Below are 19,761 nucleotides of genomic sequence, written 5' to 3'. Positions count from 1 at the left end.
ATATTAATACTATTATTAACGGAAATTATATAATAAAAGTTGTCATTGTAACCAAAACATAACAGCTGACATATCATTTTTTTAAGGGGTTAGGGCATGAAATAAAATATTTTTAATATCCAGATAAGAACAAAAAAAAGTATAATACATCTAGGGTTACATAGCATTATTATCAGCAGTAGTATATTTCCATTCTCAAACATGGTATGTTGGTTTATTCTATACATTTTATCATTTGAAACATCTTCATAAACAAATAAAGCAGGTATACAAGTTTCATATTTAAAAGGAAACCAAATGTTATTGTAAGCACAAAACAATGCAAATAGTTTATCACATGCCCTTAGAAGTAGTGAGCTATAAACAGTATCTCTAAGGCATCTTTATAACATAACATTTCAGTTTCTTTGTTGGATTTTGCTTCAGTCCAAATTGGGAATTTTCTAATCAGAACCACATTCTAAGCAGAGTAGAAAATTAAGATACAAATCATTTTATCTATCTACAAGACCCAGGCAACATGTTGTAGCTTTAATATTAGAACATAACTTTATTAAACCCGTTACTCTGTGGTGCATATAAATAATTTAAATGCAATCTATTGTGCATGGCGAGGGGTGTTTGAGGAGGATTTCTTCTGACTCTGAGAGCACCAGTGTTCCTGCTGGAGAGGAAGAGAGGGCCAGACACCAGGAGCACCTGCTGCCATGCTTGTAAACATTTCATTTGCACAGATGTTAATAGTGAGTGTTTCACACATGTTATTTTCGTCACTTTAAAACCCTCTTTCAGTGAGAAATAATAATGTAATGGAATACACTGGCATGCAACAGAGTATGCCAATGTTATGAGTAGAAATGCTGTGAGTGTTGATAAATAATCTCATCAGACATTCGGACTATTTTCATGTATTTGTGCACACTTTGGGGGCTCACTGTTCAATTTGGAAAATTGCTCCAGCACAGATTCCCGGTGTAGATAACCAAGTGCCCTAGGGATAATTACTTTCCTGTGTATTATATAATTATTTTTGGAATCATATTCATAGATGTACTCATTACAAAGATTTAGTTCTCTCTCTGCAACACATTATTCATTTGAAAGGAAAATGCTATTCATAGCATGTTCTGGGTTTCTCCAAACACAACCTAACATCCTGCTTTGCTGCGGACCCTCTTCTAAGCATAGTTTGTGGTTTTGTTTCCCACTCTGATTTTAGTCCATATTTGTTTGTTGAAACCTATTTATGCTTTATTAACGCATTCCAATCTTCTTTGTTGCAGTGTTCAGACACTCAGAACTCACTGCCCTTTTTTTCTTTTCTTTTACAGATCTATAAAGATGTATTTGTATCTAGTTATGTCCCACCTGAGAACTATGTGCATTCCATTATATTGAGACATATTTCTTGAATGTCTGATTTTGGTTCATAAAACCAATTTGGGAAAACAATGTTCTTATCTGAATTGGAAGTCTAAAGAAAGAGGCTGCTTCTGTTGTACAGACAGCAAAGCCCTCTGGGATTTGATTTTGGGCTATATATATATATATACATACATACACTAGTCAAATTAACTTACTGCAACTACAAAATTGTTTTTTAATCCTAAGTATTTCATTTATTTTGTATAACCTGAAAAAGACTTAACTAAACAACCAACAATTACCTTTAAAGGTAGGGAATTAAAAAAGTAATAAACAATTATTTATTCAGCTAATGTGCTTCATTGGGACTGTACGGGTGAAGTCGGATCAGATAGTTTGACAGCTGATCAATGTTGATTATATTCTAATTCAAATATTGGGAACATTGGGACATTAGGATTTTTAAGAAAAGTCCAACCCATCCCAAACAAAGAAAAACAGACCAAACTAAAGACATAAATAAATAAATCTCTCACATAAAAAAAAAGCTAAACTGTTCTAAGTTTAGGAGAATTTCTGTGTCCGTGAAGGGCCTTATCAATCACAGTAAGAAGCAATTTGAGAAAATAGGTTTTTCAGGGGGGCTTGAAATAAATGTGAATAATAATCCACACCACAGCTGTGCCATGGTTTAAGAATATCTACTTCTACTTAATTACATCCTGGTCCTTTGGGATTTGTTTAGAGAAATCAATAAGGGATACCTGACTTGCGTTATGAATGTCATTCATTACACTTGTCCACACTGTTTTGTACAATCTGTTCAGTTGTTGCCAGTTTAGTTGTTCTTTTTTTGGCATTTTAATTATAGAAGAGAGACAGACGGGAAAGGGGGAGAAAAAGTGGACGAAACTCGGCAAAGGGCAACGTGTCAGATATAAACCTTGGTCGCTTAAGTAAGGACTACGCCTTGCAAGTTTTTATAAGTTATTATTATAGAACACACCACGTACATTTGACCATATGTCAATGACTCATTAACCTTAAAGCACAGTAAGATAGTGACAAAAATAACCCATCTTGATGGGTTTCAGTCTGTTCCCAGGGGGAGGCTGTATGCATGGATGAACACATCAAATCGCTACAACACAAAATGTTGCTGTCAGCAGCTGATACCCTGAATCATTGCAAGGGACATTTTTCATCAACCTGCGGTGTCTGAAGATGCTTTCTTTTTTATCAGCAGTGTAAAGGGCAAACTGGCTGAGGCTGCATTGAATCACAATGCTTTAAAAAATATGACAGTGCACCCAGGTGGCCTATGGTTGAGCTCAGCCACAGGGCGTCTCCACTACACACCAGAATATCATGCTTATCTGAGAGACCCACAGTGACTTGCAATGGCCTTTTATGACATCAGTTGGATCAAACTTCAGTGAAAGACAAGAGGCAGAAATATTGCAGACACAGCACATTGGGGTTGCCGTTTTCCTTTAATTCATTTGATCCATCAAAGGATTTACAAAGCCTGTTATTTAAATGCTATTTTTTTTTTTTTACCAGAACGATAAAACCATTCATGAGTACAGCTGCACATCGTCAACATATCCGGACTCAAATGACATTATTATGTGCAGAGTAGCGCCCAGAATGTCAACGAAGAGGCAATATTTCATATCATAATAGTTCTCTCCGTTATAGATAGAAATAAATCCATGCAATATTCATCTCTAGACGTTATATTTCAGATTTGGCACCATCCTTGAGAAGAGGTCAGTGGGAGCGCCCTGATGTCACTCTCAGGTTTTTAAATTTAGGAAATAAAAACAATATTTATCCTGAAAACAATTTCAAGTCCAATAGTTTGTGACAGTCACTTTGAATCCTAATGCAATGGCTGTTCAAGTACCAAGAGGACATTTCTTTTAACTTTACAGAAACAATGATGCAAAAAGCCTGAACCACCGAAGGGATCATAATATGTAAACCGACCCTTACCATTATTTTTAAAAAATACTCGGATAGTATCAATAATTGCATGACTTATAAATGTTTTTTTTTCTTCTCCTAAGTATCATACAAGCTTAGTAGCACTACACGTCATGTAGCTGTCAGTGCTGTGCAACAAATATTCAATAATACTACCGATAATAATAACAATATTAATAACGATCATAACAATTAATCGTAAAAATTAGCAAATGCTATTCGACTACCATGTAAAGGAAAGGTTTCAACAGTGTGCTTTTTCTTCCAAAAACAAACCAAACGGAAAGAAGGCTGCGGGAGCACGTAGTGTGAAGATCACACTGCTCGCACAGAAATTGGCACTGTAACGTACTGTACACTCTAAAAGACGGACAGTTCCTCGGAAACAGAGGAGGCTGTCAAAAAGGAGCAGAGAAACATGCAGGCCTCTGGTTTTGGCATTAATGTCAAAGGCCTTGCCATTCACTCTAGAACAGGCAAAAAGAATCAGGCCCAGGAAACATGCCCAGAAAACAAATGAAGATATAAAAGGAAAAGATGTCCTGCGACTTGTAAAAAATATCCCAATTGGGGGGCTGAAGGTTTAACACATAGTGTCTCTGATTTGAAGTGAATGACGTGTATGATGAGTAAATCAAACAGAGCAGCAAAGGTAGAATGCATTAGAGCGGGCCTGGGAAGGAGGGGGCAGATTCATAAATAATGTCTGACCTTAAGGGTTGTTCGCACGGTGATAACCCTGAAGAACTCGCTGTCCTAATAATAGCTCTGCAACTTTGAATAAATAGGGAGTCTATTTATTTATTTATTTATTAGCAACAGAACTGATGTGCAGCCATCTTATTTTTACTACCAGTGTTATTAGCACAAACTGAAATAATTTACTATGCAATATAAGGTTTCTGTTTCTGGGCTTTAATCTGAATCTGACTGTACTGCAGCGCTAATAAGAGCGGGTTCATTGTTTGTGACTGGAAGCAAATTAAAAGAGAAACCCCTAGTGAGTGGAGTGTTACATTTTAGTCGTACTTTCAGTAAGCATTGCTTCAAATAGACAACCTGTGCACTGAAAGTAATGTCTTAAATTATGTCAAAGATAATACAAAGATATTTTTTTCATTCAGATAAAGGGAAGGGACATTTAAGAAAAAGTCGTAGACACTGGGCAAATTTATGTTTCCTGAGGCATCTTAAAATCTAGCACAATAAAATAAAAAATAAAATAACATCTCTCATCTCAATAAGCAAGGCTGTTCTCTAATAACAAAGCAATAACAAACCTATTTAACAAGACATGATACGCTCACTGGGTTGCCAGTTCGGTAGCTGACTCCCCCAAAACCTTCAGCCACCAGGACAGAGCTGACCAACAACAGAGTGTCCACCTGGCAAAACTCAACTCAACGCCTATGGCCAGTAGCTTCAGGTGTGGTGAAGACAGAGAAGACAGGCAGCGCCGTGCCTGCACCCGCGCAGCTCCCCCGGCAGCTCATCAGAGGATGTTGCAGAAGAACTTCTTCTCCCGGAAAGGGTTCTCGGAGGCGGGGACGGGTATGATGAGGGGGTCCTCGCGTATGTGGGCGTCGCAGTACGCCATCAGGTCTGCAGCCGCTTTGGAGACCTGAAATGTTGAGACAAAGAAAAGGACACAGAGGGGTGAACAGAGGTTTCACTTTCTCTAACATTTAAACAAAAGATGTATGTCAACCATAGGATCACAAAGAAGGTTCCTTCAAATTACTCCATCTCTCTACCTGCATCTTAAATGTGGGGTAGGTAAGTTTGAGAAACCGGCTCGAGATACACTTTTTGTTATATTCCATTGAATGCTCTTAACATCCCGAGAGCAATGAATATCTTAAGTGCTTTGACAAAAAATCCATACAAAATTTCATCTGTGGAAGCCGTAGTAAAAAGCACGATCAATCATTTTAGCCGGCCCGGCTAAAATAACTGGATGGCCTACCTGCCTGTCAGCCTTTCATCTGTGCACACATTTATCTCGTGCCCTGATTGGTCATGTGCACGTTTGTGTGTGTTGGAGGAGGGGCTCTATAAGGAAGTGGCAGATTTTTTCCGGCTGTGTATTTTCAAATTCTAGCGCACTCGAGTTGGTTTCTCCAAAGTTACCTACCTCACCTTTAAATGACCTTTGGGATGTTTTGGAACTATTCAAATTACATTTGGACACACTCCTCTCCAGCACACCATGCTTTATTTAGAACATTTTCAGCTTTTCTGCCTTCATCAGGGAGGTGTCTGAGGTTGTTTCCGGTTTCCTGATATATAATTCATCATCAGTCAAGTGAATTAAAAACTTCAAATCTGACCTTTAGTGTATCTCTCTGGCTTTCCCTGTTTTTAATCTCACCTCTCCCCTGTTTCTAACTAATAAAGGCAGAACAAGGCCCGGAAAAGAAATATGACAAAAAGGAGATGATGAGATTTCAGTTTTTTCTTTCATGGATCTAGCTAATTCAATATTAGACAAACACAAAGAACAGTATATCTAAGGCTGATGGGAATGTCATTAGTTTTGCTAGTATTAGTTATAAATGAGTTTGGCATGATGATGGCACTTGAATAATATATCAAGAGATGCAACCAGGATTAATCCTATGGGACCTTGAATGTAATAAAATCATCAAATAGTGATGAGCTATTTCGGTCTGGACCAAAGGGGCCAACATGGCTATCACTTTATTCACACCACTACCACTATTATAGTATAGGTAAATAAAGCATGGATTACTGCAGAAAAGTTTGGCTACAGTTAAGCTCACTCTGCTCTGCAACCCGCACTGTGTTCATTCTCAGAGAAAATGTGTTTGGAGCTAAACTCTCAGCAGAGGAGAGATGTCCGAAACCTCGAGGAATGTTGCATGGCCCTTTTTTCTGTAAAATTGCTTATCGTCTGTGTTTCTGCTTCGTCAGCGCCCGTGGCCGCACTGATGCCTGTTACATCAGCCCGAGGCAATAAGAAGAGACAGCTCATCAAGATGACTGACAGGTGTTAAGGCGGGACCTTGACAAACTGAGGGGAAAAGAGGGTGGGACTAACCACACACTTTCTGCCTCAGGGTGAAAAGTTGCTTGGTGTTTTTTACAAAGTCAAACAGCAACACTGCATGAGAATGTAGGGTTGTTTTATTGGGGGGTTACGGAAGGGAAAAGGCCTCAAATGGAGAACAGAGGAGGATCTGCAACAGAGGGACGGAGAGGGGTCAGGGATCTTCATGGAGAATAAAGCCATCTGATCTCCTGTGCCATTTCACCTCATCCAATGATGCTCTCACAAGAGAATACGCCCAAGATCTATTATGCTTCAAAAGGGATTATAACTGTACAATTTATTCAGTCTGGAGCACAAAATAATATGTCTAACAGATTGCTTATTTCTGTTATTTAAAATGAACAATAAGGCTGGCGTTATCCTATGTTTTACATATTGTTAACTCTTCTCATGAAAAAACCATAACCAATATTGTGTGTCAGTCACTCAATCATTTCTGATTTCACCCTCTGCCACTCAGCTGTAAGCCCATCTTTCCTACTGTAGCATAAATCTCTAAAAACAGCTCTCAAATAAGTACTTCACCAACATTCACTTTTAAAAAAAGGCAACTGAAAAGTCCTTAAACGAATGAGCACTGGAGTCTTTCACAAATGCTACTTGAAGAGGGACTCATTATGCATGTGTCTGTTTTTCTTTTTCAGTAGTGGATTACTAAACATTTGGTCAAGTTCAATGATGCGGCTCATAGATGTGTTTTTCACAGACTATATTAGATTAGTGAACGTAATCATTGTGATGTCACCATCTTGGTCATAGTGACCTGTCAATCACAATGTAGTCACGTCCCAGAGCCTGTATTGTCTATTTAACAGGACCATCATTTACCAATGAACATCATGCTGTATGTAATTGAAGAAAATTGAAACTAGAGCTTTAGAACATAAACTCAATTGAAAAGTGACTTCCATACAATCAGACATCTATACAGCCAGTCGGACGCTCCCAAACACCTTTCCATGTCAAAATATACAGCTATTCAAGGACAAATACCAGAATTCAAGGACTTTTTTAGGATTCAAATCCCTTTAAGTTTACGTAATCTTTATCTTAACCTCAGTTATTCCTAACATTGGGTTTGGGGAGTTTTATACTATCAGCTCTAGAGGGCATCCAGAAATCCTTTGAATTATTTATTCTGAAGAGGTCATTGCTTCATTTTAAAAAGGGTCACATAAAGCAAAATAGTTTGGTGAACTACTGAGGTAGCCCATGCTGTGCTAGCAAGTTGAAAACAAGAATCAAGCCATGCTAGCAGCTGTGAGGCCGTGCACAACAGTTGCCTTTAGCTAGATGCTAATGTCAGCAAGCTAACATTTGCTCTTAATCTTTTTCCGTTTCTTAAAGCACTTTGAATTGCCTTGTGTTTAAAAAGGTGCTATATAAATAAACTTGGCTTGCCTAACATGTTGGATTGCATGCTCACAATAAAGAATGCAAACATTATGATAATTATCAGGTTTAATGCTAGCCTTTTACACCATCTTAGTTTAGCATGTTAGCTAAAATGCTCCCTAAAACTGAGGAAGAGATTACGCTCAAATACCTAGTCTGATATTACTGGTTAATTGTATTTAGTTCATAATTAGATATCTGTTATATTAGTCAAATATGAAAAATCTACTCATTCAGAACACACATTTGAAATGAAATGCCTAATTATTTTAGCTGCATGGTTATTTTGAATGTCTGTTTCTAGCTGACCTGATTATGGTACTTATCTGAGTCTGCAAAAAGTGGAATAGTTAGCAAATGCAATAATTATTATACTTCATGTAACTGCAGACAGGGTTTCTGCAGAGAACGGGAGCCCCACAGGACAAAGAGTGGTATTGTTCTGCGTGTGTCATTAGGCCCAGACTGACTGTAATTACACTGCATCCCCATGATGGAAGGAGAGTCCTTCTAATTAGCACAGATCACATTCCTTTGGCTGATTGAGCAATTAATGAGAATGTGGTGATCCCTCAATCAGCAGCTCAGAGACTCCTCTTGTCACTGATACACACACTGTCTCTCATCAGATCCCTTAATTAAATGTAAGAGATCGCCAGACGTGGCCCACTGTCTGTTTCTTCTTCTGTACTTTTCTCTGCCTCCACTTTCAACTGGTTATCAAAGCACGAACAGCTGCCCACCTTTCAATCATGCTGAGAAAACAATGCCAATTTGAAATCATGCTGCTGATAAAAAAAACACCCTTTTTTTAACACTATATTTATTATTTCACTTTTGAATAAATACATGTGTTTTTTCCACCTTAATGCTTTCCTTATGTGTGATAATCTGTTAGGAAATGTGATGCAAGGAGTACAAATTGAACAGCCAGTTGTGCATTTTTTAAACTTGTTCTCATAATTGGCTGAAATTCGCACTTCCCTAATGTTATATAAAACGTATATAAGAATGATGTCCTTTTTAAGAGAGCCTTAGTTTTTGCGTCATTAAATACTTGTAAAATTCATTGAACAAAACTCAAATAGATCTGTTTGTCACGCATTGAAACAAGGAGGTTTGTCTTCCTGAAAAAAGTTTGGGCTAAACTTTCTTTAAGTCTTTCACATCATCTCAAAGATGCCCTGACTGAGAGGCAGAAGCCAATTATTCAGAAACCTTAAATATTTTTCAGACCCTCTATGGAGCTGGCTGAGTGAAAGCCTCTCAGATATAGATCAGATGTGACATTTAAGATTCATTCACATTCAAGTCCAATGCCTCTTTTCCCGTAAAATACTAAAATGACAACAAAACGTACAAGTCAAATGTATTCAGACAGACACTATGTGATCTGAACACTTCTCAGCTCATTTAACAGAACATAATTTTAAAGCCTTCACCTTCAGCAGCGCTATTAGAAGTTAGCTTACATTGCATACTATTTTCGCCATGGCAGCAAGTATGCATACTAATGAGCAGCTAGCAAGTGGTTGAACCAAAGCTTTGTTAAGCTTTATTTTCCATGTTCAGTTACCCTTACATGTACATTATTTGATATTCTGATTTTTTTGTGTAAATTCTTATGGCTATTACCACAAATTGTAATACAGTTATTACTTTCCCTCCAAACGATCTGGAAATGGAAAATATACCATTATTTTTGAAGTGTTCATGTGAATCTTCATGAGAACTTGCGGCAGGCATGAACATAAGGTGTTAATGTATAAAAACTGACAGTATTTAGTGTTAAGACTAGGAATTTGGATGAAATAGGTGTACAAATGTTAATATGTTATGCTCTTTGCATATTATTTAACTCAATTTAAGTCAAACTTTTAAAAATCAACTATTATCAAGTAAATGACAATAACATATAAAGGAAATCCAATATATGTTATTGCCAGCTACAGTATAATGACTTTGCTACCATTTTGCCCAACTTTGTGGACACTTTTGTATTATTTTTCACCACCTTTCCCAATCCAGGTTTTTTTCTTTAAGTCTTAACACTTAGGGTTGTAGTTTTTGTATATCAATTCAGCTTGAGAAGAATCACAAACACAGACAAAAAGACAACAATACAGTATTAATTCTGTTCAAATAGGACAATATTGTGTTTAAGGTTATTAATTTTTCTCTTGCCAATATCTGCATTCACTAAAAGTCAATATTGTGTAAAGTGACGAAAACATGATAGTAATGTTGCTTTAACAGTCAATGAAAAAAACCCACTTCTCAATTGACATAGTTTTAGACGTTGAGACTACATTAAGTCTAACTATTCTTCCTTAAAGAAATATGACATTATCTGAAAATATTTTGAATGAGGTATTGTGCCAACAGGACACATTGTAGGTTCAATTAGAGGTCTTCGTAATACATCCTCCAAACCCTGATTATACGTAAGTGATAATCACTGTTCTTAAGAAGCCAGGGTTCTTGTAAGCGGCCTTTGTTGTGCTGTGTAGGGATGATGGTGTATGGCAGACTTCCAGGCTTCGGCTATAATGCTGAGCGAACAGCGTCGAGGCTGTGGGGCAATCGTTCCCTGAGCACAAGAGGAGCATACCGAATGAGATGATGACACCGCCTTTTACTTACTGAGAAGTTGTTCATGAACAGTGTAAAATAGCCTCTTATTGGGGGTAAAAACATCATGCTGTGAAAACAACAAATCTGGGAATGGTTCGATGTAATGATTCTAATAGAACTCTCTATTCTCTATTGACACTTAAGACATTGTGCCATTTGAAAGCATAGTGACTGACCTCAACCATAAAAAGCATAACGCGCTCAAGAGTCAATATTTATCCAGCCATAGTTTGATAAGGGCATATACTCTTTATGAGGCCTAAACTTGGTTATGGATATGATCAGGAATATGATTATCATAAATAAACACAATTAAATATCTACATTTTCTTTGCTGCGGCTGGGGATTTTAAACATCAGCCATTAAGCGCACAAGCTTGCTGCACACTTGGTCGAAATCAAACACTAGACATGTAATAGACGAAGAAGCCCTGCATGAGAAACTGCTAACACAGTGAAATCTCTATGATCAGTCTGAGAAAAGTTGACCCACTTTGGTAGAAAACAAATGTCAGAAGTGGTCAACGTTCACCGAAGCCCAGCATGCCTCTGGGTTCACCACATTAGAACTACTTGGCTCTCCCATCTGTGCACAGTGGATACATTCTGACAGAGGAGGCGACACTGTGGCTTTCAAGGTAAACTAAAGCTTCATGTGACGTCTGTCAGAAGAAGTTGCTCTATAATAAGCTGAGAAACATAATTTGTTGCCGCCTCGTAGCCAGAAAACAATTACAGGAACTCTAGTTATGCTATATAAGGAACGTTTGTTCTAATGTTACAAAATGTTGTATGAAACCTTTTCTGGCTTAAGAGGGAGCTTCAGAAAGTCTGATAAATTGCATCTCCTGAGGACACTTGAGTGTTAACTCTTCATCTCTGCTAGAGGCTCATTAGCTGCTTCTGGCATAACAGACCTGAATCTCTGTCAAAACTGTAGACTTTATTTAAAAAGAAGACGTCACATTCATTTGTGGACTACTACTTTAAAGCCACTAGTTGTTTGTGTCTAGTCGTAAACCAAGATGGTTAATGTTAGGCATTGACTTTGAAAGGTTGAGTTTGGGCAGCAAGTCTTGAAAGATTTTTCCCCAAGTATCGCAAATAAGGGTGTGGCATCTTAACTAGGTCCTAATTATCTTGGTTTTTGGAACCAACAGGTGATGGTGAAGTACAACTAAATGCTAAACAAGACATCTTTGGCAGACCAAAACATGGATAAAACTAGACAAGGCAACACCGCGACCTGTCAATCACAGGGTAGCCACACCCTGATGCATACCCTACTGTCATCTATTTTACTCTAAATCGAACCATAATAAACAAATAAAAATCATGCTATTGGGACGAAAAAACATAAGACTAGCGATTGAGACCATAAACTCATGAAGAAAATATTAACTGAGGTAATAAATCTAGTGAGAAATTGGGTCTTTTTCTCATAGTCTCCTATAAAATAGGACTTATTTTTTGCACTCAGTTGAGTTAGTCGCCCCCTACTGGCCATTCAAAAAATAATGCATGTTAAAGGCAAAGAGATAGCCTTTAGTCTTTATGTGGTTATTGTAGGTTCAAGATTTTTACAAATATAATTTCTGCTGCATCGATTTGGAAAAACTGTCTGACATGTTTGTAGGAGTCCAATAATATATTACATTATATTGAACACTTTAAAAACTGTTTGATTATTTCTTTTTAGAAAAACTGGTGTTCAAAAACAAGACTATTTTCCCCCAGAATCAGTCACTTCCAAGCATATTTTATATAATAAGGTATAACTTGGTGGTTACTGAGCTTTAGAGGTGATGTTAGGCAGATCTAGTTACTTATTCACTTAGCCAGGCTTTCCCTCAGTTTCCAGTTGTAATGCTAAGCTAACCTGCTACTTGCTGCAGCATAATGTTTACTGTTACCAAGGCTGGCATACATATTTGCATATGACACCCTGTAAGAATGTGATTAAGCTCATTTCCCAAAATGTCAAACTGTTTTCTTTTAATTTTATATTTAGAGATTTAAAATGTCAAGATAGCAGCATGTGCAGTTTGTCACAGGGGAGGTGAAGGTAATGGCTTGAGCAACAAACCACCTTGGACCCCTTAACATTTCCCTAATGAAGGTATACTTACTGTAACACAGTAGTTTGTACGAAAACGTTACTTGACAGGACAAAATAGTGAATACTGGACAAATTTGAGCAGCAGATTCATACAATTAGTTGCAGTGAACAAACTGTGTTAATTATAATTAGGCAGTGCACCAGTGAGGCTCATTACATTTTAAATTTTTGGGCAAAGATCAATGTTTAAGCCTGGATATTAGGTTAAAAAATGATTTCATTAAATTGCTGTGACAGGTAAATATAAACATGTTTGAGCTTAGTTAAGAAAAATAAATGGATACAAAAAGAATAGTTTGCTGGTAGCTGAAGACTGTTCAGAACCAAGAAGAGGATATTGTACTTAGAAACACACAGATTTGTACAACATTAATCATATCAACATACAGACATATAAGAGCAGAATGATTTTATGAAATGAAGAAATTTAAATATTTGGTAAAAAAGGTAAAAAAACAAAACCTGTACCTTTATCCTATCCATGCAGGCCTCCATCTTCAGCTGCTCCACAGATTTCCTGGCTTGGGAGATGCTGGCCGTGCTGTTGTTGGCGATTCCGTCTTTCATGGTGCTCCTGTGATGCCAAAACACAGGCACAAAGGGGGACACATGGAGTCAATGAACAGCACATTAAATAAACAAAGCAGCATCCCCCCTGGCGATGTCCCACCCCCCTTGAGCAGCCACTCTCTGCCACAACCTTTTTATTTAAAAGGACCCATTTTGTCTGGGGGAATCTGTTTTAAAGCAGCAGAGCTCCATTTTATCTGAGGTAAGAACTCAAAAAGGAAGCAGCTGGACAGCGGTTTGTCATTTTACAGTCAGTCAATCATGCATGAATATGTTTTGTGTTTGTCTCAACTGCATTGCTCAAAAGATATGTCTGCACACATTTGCTGCTCCATTTCCTTTCAAATGTCAGCTTGTGAACCCTTCTAAAGGAATCAAACCTGCAACCTTCCTATGTCTACCCCGGCAATTACAAACAGGAGCAGATTTGTCCACTTTCCCAACATGTAGGCTCATCATTACAGCTGCAGTGTATTTATCTGCTCCATTTGCAATCAGCCTTTCTGTGCATATTTCAATGTGACTACATCTTGCTCTCATTTTAGGCCCCTTGACCCCCTCACTCCTGAAATGTCCCAGTTTGGCAGCCACAGCATAGAGAGAGATGACACCTGACCACAGCTGTTTTATAATACTGTGCACTGAAATATGTAGCATTTCACTGAAGTGGTGTGCTGTTGAATTCACACTCAGTTAGATTTGTTTGCTTCAATTTGCTTATTTCATCGCATCAAGTCAAATTCAACTGTATTAAAAAACAGATACGATGAAGCAGATATTTTGTAAAGGGGGGCATGCAGACGGTGAATTCATTTCCAATCCCATCCTTCATGGATCTAAATACATTTTATAGCTTTCAATCACACCCTCGTAGGAAGCTACAGTATCAGGCCTTTCCATTTAGGTTTCCCTTCGATTCGTCCACACGGCTGCATTTGGGGCACTAACGGGAGAAACACTGTTTATCCGAATGTAACGATGCTAATTGTTGATGCAGATATGGCAAATATGGTCGAGTCTTATTTCTAAAAGGGGATTACATTGAAGACACACGCCGTGCGAGCTGCGGCCCTGGTTAGAGCAGAAAACAGCAAACCACACATCATGACAACACAAATGATTTTACAAGAAGGAATTACATAAATAAATATCTGAATGGTTCGCTGCATTGCTCGGCTATGAACAGATTAATGTAGCCGCCTGAAAATGTAACCTACCTGAAATGTGCCAATGGTTTTCCAATTTGGAGAATTCCGGGTTGACTCCACCCAACACACACACACACACGTACACACGCACACACACAAAGACGATCTGTCAAATATGAAATGATAAGAGGAAATCCCAGCCTGGTTTCGGTCTGGACAGAACCCGATGAGGTGGATCCTGGCGTTTTAATTTCGCCTCAGCGGATCGCTCAGCGCGTGTCGTGCGTATTCCGTGTAGGAAGATGAGATCCAAGCGGTCTTGGTGAGCACCACGGCTGGACTTGGAGAGATGTTACGCATGCAGCAGGGGGGGAAACCTCTGTATGACGATCAGATGCAGGCTGTGGGGCAGGGAGCACTCGATCAGTGGACCAGGAGCTAAAGCAGCAACAATGCAGGATGCTAAGTACAGACTGGCCGTAAACGCACCGACACAGCCTATTAGTCGAATTAGGAACTGCTGATTTCCTCATTTGCTTTATTGCTGCAAAAGGCACCTGAGATCTGCAGGCTTCCCCATTTAATTTTTTCATCAGCTTTGACATCACTGGGTCCCCCCTCCAAAGTAACTGCTGGGATGTATCCATGAAAACATGTTGGGGGGCAATTTGCATCCATATACAAAAAATGATGCTTGAGAATATTTGAATGACATATTTATTTTTCTTGAGATTATTACGATCATTTGTGGAAGCATCATCAAGGTTTCCGTTCTCTATATATACCCCTGAACGCACCACACAAAGTAAGAGATGGACAAAAGAAATGCTTCTTTAAATATTTATATATTTATAATATTCTCATCACTTGGTTTGTCCATACGTACACACACGCATATATGTACAAACAAAAAACAAACAGAAAAACATATTCTTTCAGATTTTCAGTTCATGATGCCAAACTGCAAAACCAGCCCAGGTCAAAGAAAGGACATAATTTCAGTAACTCAAGACAACGATCTTAAATTATGCATAGCTAGCTACATTTATCAACAAAAAAAAAAAAATTTCCTTCTGTGTCAGAAAGCACAAAAACATCGGCCAATTTCATGTCTTTCTCTCGTCTTTTGCCATCACAAAAGGGGAGGGGGGCACATTCATGCAATGATACATGTGGATTTTTGAGAGAAAATAAAAGGTTGTGGTTCTCATAGACTTTTATACATTTGCAAACATGAAACACAGTAAACAAACACAGTAACTTCATATTTTGCACAGGCTTGAAGCTGGCACACAACAAAAGGGGTCCAGGTGGGCTGAGAAGGAAAACCAAAAATAAGGAAAACACAAAAGGAATGATATCATGATATAAGAAGAAATATTCCCTTACTCGTAAACAAGTCAAACACCAAGTGTGAGAGTTAAGACATCATTTTCCAACTCACAAGGCTCACTGCGGTCGGCACAAAGGCAAAACATCTTTTTTTTCACAGCTGTGTTAAACAAACTCCTTCTGACAGAAATTACCTATTGCATGTTTGATATTGCTTTCTGGATTAGTGGAATTAAATCAAAGCTCAGTTCATGGTAAATACACAGATTATTGGCTTTCCTTGAATAAAATGGTAGCTGATAAAAAAGTGCTTTGACTACCATTTCACTCATACTAACAGACAAACGGAAAGTGCCGTAGGTAAAATGGGAATGTAAAGAGTAGCTGCATGGAGCTTAAGGAAATACATGTTTGGTCGATTGGTTCAGTGTAGTGTATTTTAAAATAAGCTGTAAACCTCATCAGTGCCGGAAATGCTCACTGCTCTAACCTCAGTCTGCTGGGCATGATGCTTTTAACCAAGACATCCCAAGCTAGACCGTTTTAAACCGCTGCAGTTACTAGGCATGCCTCAGATCAGCGAGGGGTGCATTCAGGAGACTTCTGCTTCTTCTGCAGCTTCACTCGTCTAATGCTGTTTGGTAATTGGCTTCTTCAGAGTTTTAGCAAACTATATTAATTTAAAAAAAGGTTTTAGTGCATTTAAAGCCACTTTTTGAGCTTGCAAAACACAAGAGAAGGAAAGAAGGATGGATGAACCTCTGTGGTGCTTCTAATAAATAAATGAATATCAACATTTCTCAATGCAAGAGGACAACCAAGGCAGGCCTTCATTCAGGAGTATCATGACAGTAAATGTCACAACTGCATACATTACAGGTCAGCATCATTCTAGCATGCAAAAGAAGGACAGAACAACAGGCAACACAAGGAACAATTCACCCCCCTGCCCCGTCTCTCCCCTGAGCTCAGATACAAAGTGATGCAGGGCTGTGACATCAGTGTTCGGATTTGAGTGGAGCAGACAAGCCCAGCAGAGCAGGACGTCTCCCGGTGACAGAACAGGGAGGGGCCTCCCCCCCCTCTGCTGCAGCGTCAGCAGGACATGCTCGCAGAGCTCCGGCAACAATCTGTTAGACGATGCGCTGCGGGAGAGTCGAGCGCCACCGAGGGTCTTCACACTTTGGGTCTGGCTTAGGCCAGACGATAGCAGCTTACCAGGGAAACAACAAAATCAACAGCAGGCAAGGATCTCCGCACAACAACAAAAAACAACAGCAAGAAACAAACAAAAATAACATTTACCAATCACACTCTCAGAAATGCTTCATATAAAGTGTCCGTCGCGGCCAAAGATTCATCCCCAACATTCCACTTCAGTATGTTTATAAATATATATTTATATACATAATAATACTATTTTCTTAATAATTTGTTGATGCTGGGAGCGGCTGCAGTAGAGTTTGCTCAGCAGGGGGATGGCTTTAGTTAAGTTAGGGTGGGTTCAGGGAGGCCATGCTGACACATCCTCCCTGTCATTGCACAGAGGAGGAGGAGGAGGAGGAGGAGGAGGAAGAAGAAGAGGGTGGGAGCGGCTCCTCTTGCTGAGATCTGGACAGTAGCAAAGTCAGACCCACAGTCAGCCTGCGGCGTAGCTGCTCAGGAAGGAGTAGAACATGGGCAGCTTCATGCGCTGCTGGTCCCGCCGACACCACGCCATCACCGTGCCCTCGCTGTTGGCGGTGTAGAGGTGGTGGCCGTCGCACGAGTACGTCAGGCTGAGACAAGCAGGAGAGGACATCATCATCAGAATCACACACAGAGTTACACATCTATTTACAATGGTGGCAAGTGGTAGCAAAGAATAACATGGGTGTAGCGCCGATAAGATACCTGATGATGGGTTTGCTCGACTTGGAAAAGGTGATCTCTCTCACTGGTTTCAAATCCCAGGTGCTCCACAACCTGAAACATCAGTGTGGATTAGAGGTCGGGATATACTGGGATCGACAACATCCGTGATATTATCATTTTAAAATATCTATATCATGTTAAACCTACACATGTAATGATATTTTTGGAATAATTTATCCAACACCTCTTAATTCTGTTTATTTACATTCTTGCAGGATCTCCCCAATGTAATTAATTTGACAAAAATGAACACACATTAAAAAGGGGAAGTGAATTATTTTGGCTGAGAAAACCATATAATGAAAATGTAAGGTGATACAAGTTTAAAGCAAATGAACCAAGAATAGCTGTATAATGAAATATAATATTTTCACCTGACCACGCCGTTCTCCAGCCCCCCGGCGATGACGTTGACGGACACGCCCTCCGGCTGGTTGGAGAAGGCCACAGAGCAGATGATCTCTCTGCAGTGGACGTGACCAATGAGGTCTCCGTTCACCGTCCACAGACGCAGGTCGCTGCCCCCGCCCACTGGAGACACAGGATCATATGTCAGAACTCATATCAACATGGTGTCAGTCTATGAGAATGATATGATAGAGGCAGAGCAGAGCAGTCCTCACCTGAGTCACACACTGTTGCGATGTCCCCCGTGGTCTCACTGGCCGACACTGCAGTCACTGGGCTCTTGTGGCCTGTGAGGCTTTGGACGTAGCAGAGCCTAAAGAATCACAGATAATCACTTTAATGTAAGCACAAACAACATACAAAAGATATCGTAAAGCGTCTTCTATTATTTTCATATTTAACACGCTCTGACCTGTTGAGGTCCCAGAGGATGCAGGTGCCGTCTCTGCTGACACTGATGAGGATGCTGTAGGGTTTGCAGACAAACAGGCTGGTGACCTCTCCTGTGTGTCCGTACAGGTGAACCTGAGACTCCACCTCCATCTCTGACGGCTGTGGAAGGACACACATTAGAGACGGTATGCAGAGGACACTCGGATCTGAATGTTAGCATGGATGAGGAGTCTTCAATTCCTCAAAAACCCTATTAATGAAAGGATTTTCTGAACAGCACAAATCAATGGCTGCAGAAAGCCCCTTCAGAGGCAGTGAAACAGGACACATGGATGCCTATTGGCGGGGACCGATGAAACTCTGAAAGCCTCTCTGATGACTGAACCTCTAATCCCACTTGTGGACTCGCTGGAAATGTGTTTCAAGGGCAACTGTGATGTGACTAATGAAGCTGAGCACGGTGAGGCGGACTAAAGAGGGGTGGTGGTGGGGGGGTAATGTGAGGTGGGTGGGTGGTTTGGGTGTCGATGTGGAGGCGGAAGGTTAGAGGGGGACGTTGCCATGGTAACCCACCGTGGTGTTGGTGAAGCGGTTGCTGTAGGCGGTGATGACTCCACACTTGCTGCCTGTAAATAGCTGGCAGCCATCGGGCACCCAGGCACAGCTGGTCACCTGCAGGAGAGAGAGGAACAGGGTGGGTCAGAGGGAACCAGAAACCTGGATGCTCATTAGTCCATCCTCAGTGTGTGGATGTGTAACTCTGAAGGGGGACACCAGTGATTCCTCTCACTGACAACTGCTTAGTTGTTTTGAGAATTTAGTTGCAGTTGAAGTCTGTTTTGCTTAAGAAGGTTGCTTACTGAATGAAATGACCCAAAAGTACCTAACTGGCACGATAAGAGCTGTTCAACATCTCTAGATGGTAGGAATGCAGCCTCAAAACTTGCACTTCATGCCGAGACTTGCCAAAGTGCTTCTTTGTCTTTAATTTTCAACAGTATAAGGCGAACTTTATGTTAATTAATGTAAAATCAACATGTGGAGGTGTTCACTGAGATGGGTGGTGTTTCTTAAGCTATTCTGTGTAACTAGTATACATGTTTGATTGGTAATATGTGGAGTGGTAGATTTGTAGGCACACATGTATTGCATACATAATGTATATTCTATTTAATTATTTTTCAAATACTTTCCTGGAATCATATTAATTGGATTCATATAGATAGTGGATAGGAGTGTTAGGTAGGCAAAGATTTCCTTTCACTTTTCTTTTGCTATTTATTTCCCAAGCTTGGAAACGAAGTAGTATTTTTCACTAATGAAGCACGAACGAACACTCAAATCCCATAAGGTTTTTAATGATGTCAAGGTAAGAAAAGTGGTTAATAAAAGAGAAAGGACCTGTCTTTAATGACTATTTG

The 19,761-nt window shown here is 39.5% G+C and overlaps 2 protein-coding genes across 3 annotated transcripts in view; both read right to left on the bottom strand.

Moving 5' to 3' along the window:
* Window positions 1-2,821: 2,821 nt before the first annotated feature.
* gng4 (G protein subunit gamma 4) lies at window positions 2,822-14,795 on the bottom strand. The gene is made up of 3 exons (XM_010788282.1): window positions 14,363-14,795; window positions 13,044-13,149; window positions 2,822-4,975 (listed from the first exon to the last, which is right to left on the bottom strand). The coding sequence occupies exons 2-3, from the start codon at window positions 13,140-13,142 to the stop codon at window positions 4,847-4,849; spliced, it is 228 nt and encodes a 75-aa protein (XP_010786584.1). The 5' UTR covers window positions 13,143-13,149; window positions 14,363-14,795; the 3' UTR covers window positions 2,822-4,846.
* A 1,444-nt stretch (window positions 14,796-16,239) lies between these two features.
* lyst (lysosomal trafficking regulator) overlaps window positions 16,240-19,761 on the bottom strand; it is a 46,161-nt gene continuing 42,639 nt past the window's right edge. For both annotated transcript variants that reach the window (XM_010788281.1, XM_010788279.1), the window contains 6 exons: window positions 18,914-19,012; window positions 18,360-18,499; window positions 18,163-18,260; window positions 17,914-18,070; window positions 17,519-17,590; window positions 16,240-17,403 (listed from right to left, as the gene is read on the bottom strand). In XM_010788281.1, the coding sequence (XP_010786583.1) occupies window positions 17,265-17,403; window positions 17,519-17,590; window positions 17,914-18,070; window positions 18,163-18,260; window positions 18,360-18,499; window positions 18,914-19,012 (705 nt within the window). In that variant the 3' untranslated portion in view covers window positions 16,240-17,264. The remainder of the gene's footprint in view (window positions 17,404-17,518; window positions 17,591-17,913; window positions 18,071-18,162; window positions 18,261-18,359; window positions 18,500-18,913; window positions 19,013-19,761) is intronic.

Source organism: Notothenia coriiceps, unplaced genomic scaffold (genome assembly GCF_000735185.1).
Source record: "Notothenia coriiceps isolate Sejong01 unplaced genomic scaffold, NC01 NC01_scaffold00031845, whole genome shotgun sequence".
In the NCBI taxonomy this organism is placed as follows: domain Eukaryota; kingdom Metazoa; phylum Chordata; class Actinopteri; order Perciformes; family Nototheniidae; genus Notothenia; species Notothenia coriiceps.
Note: the sequence above shows the minus strand (reverse complement) of the source record. Positions and strands in the feature narration are given on the sequence as shown.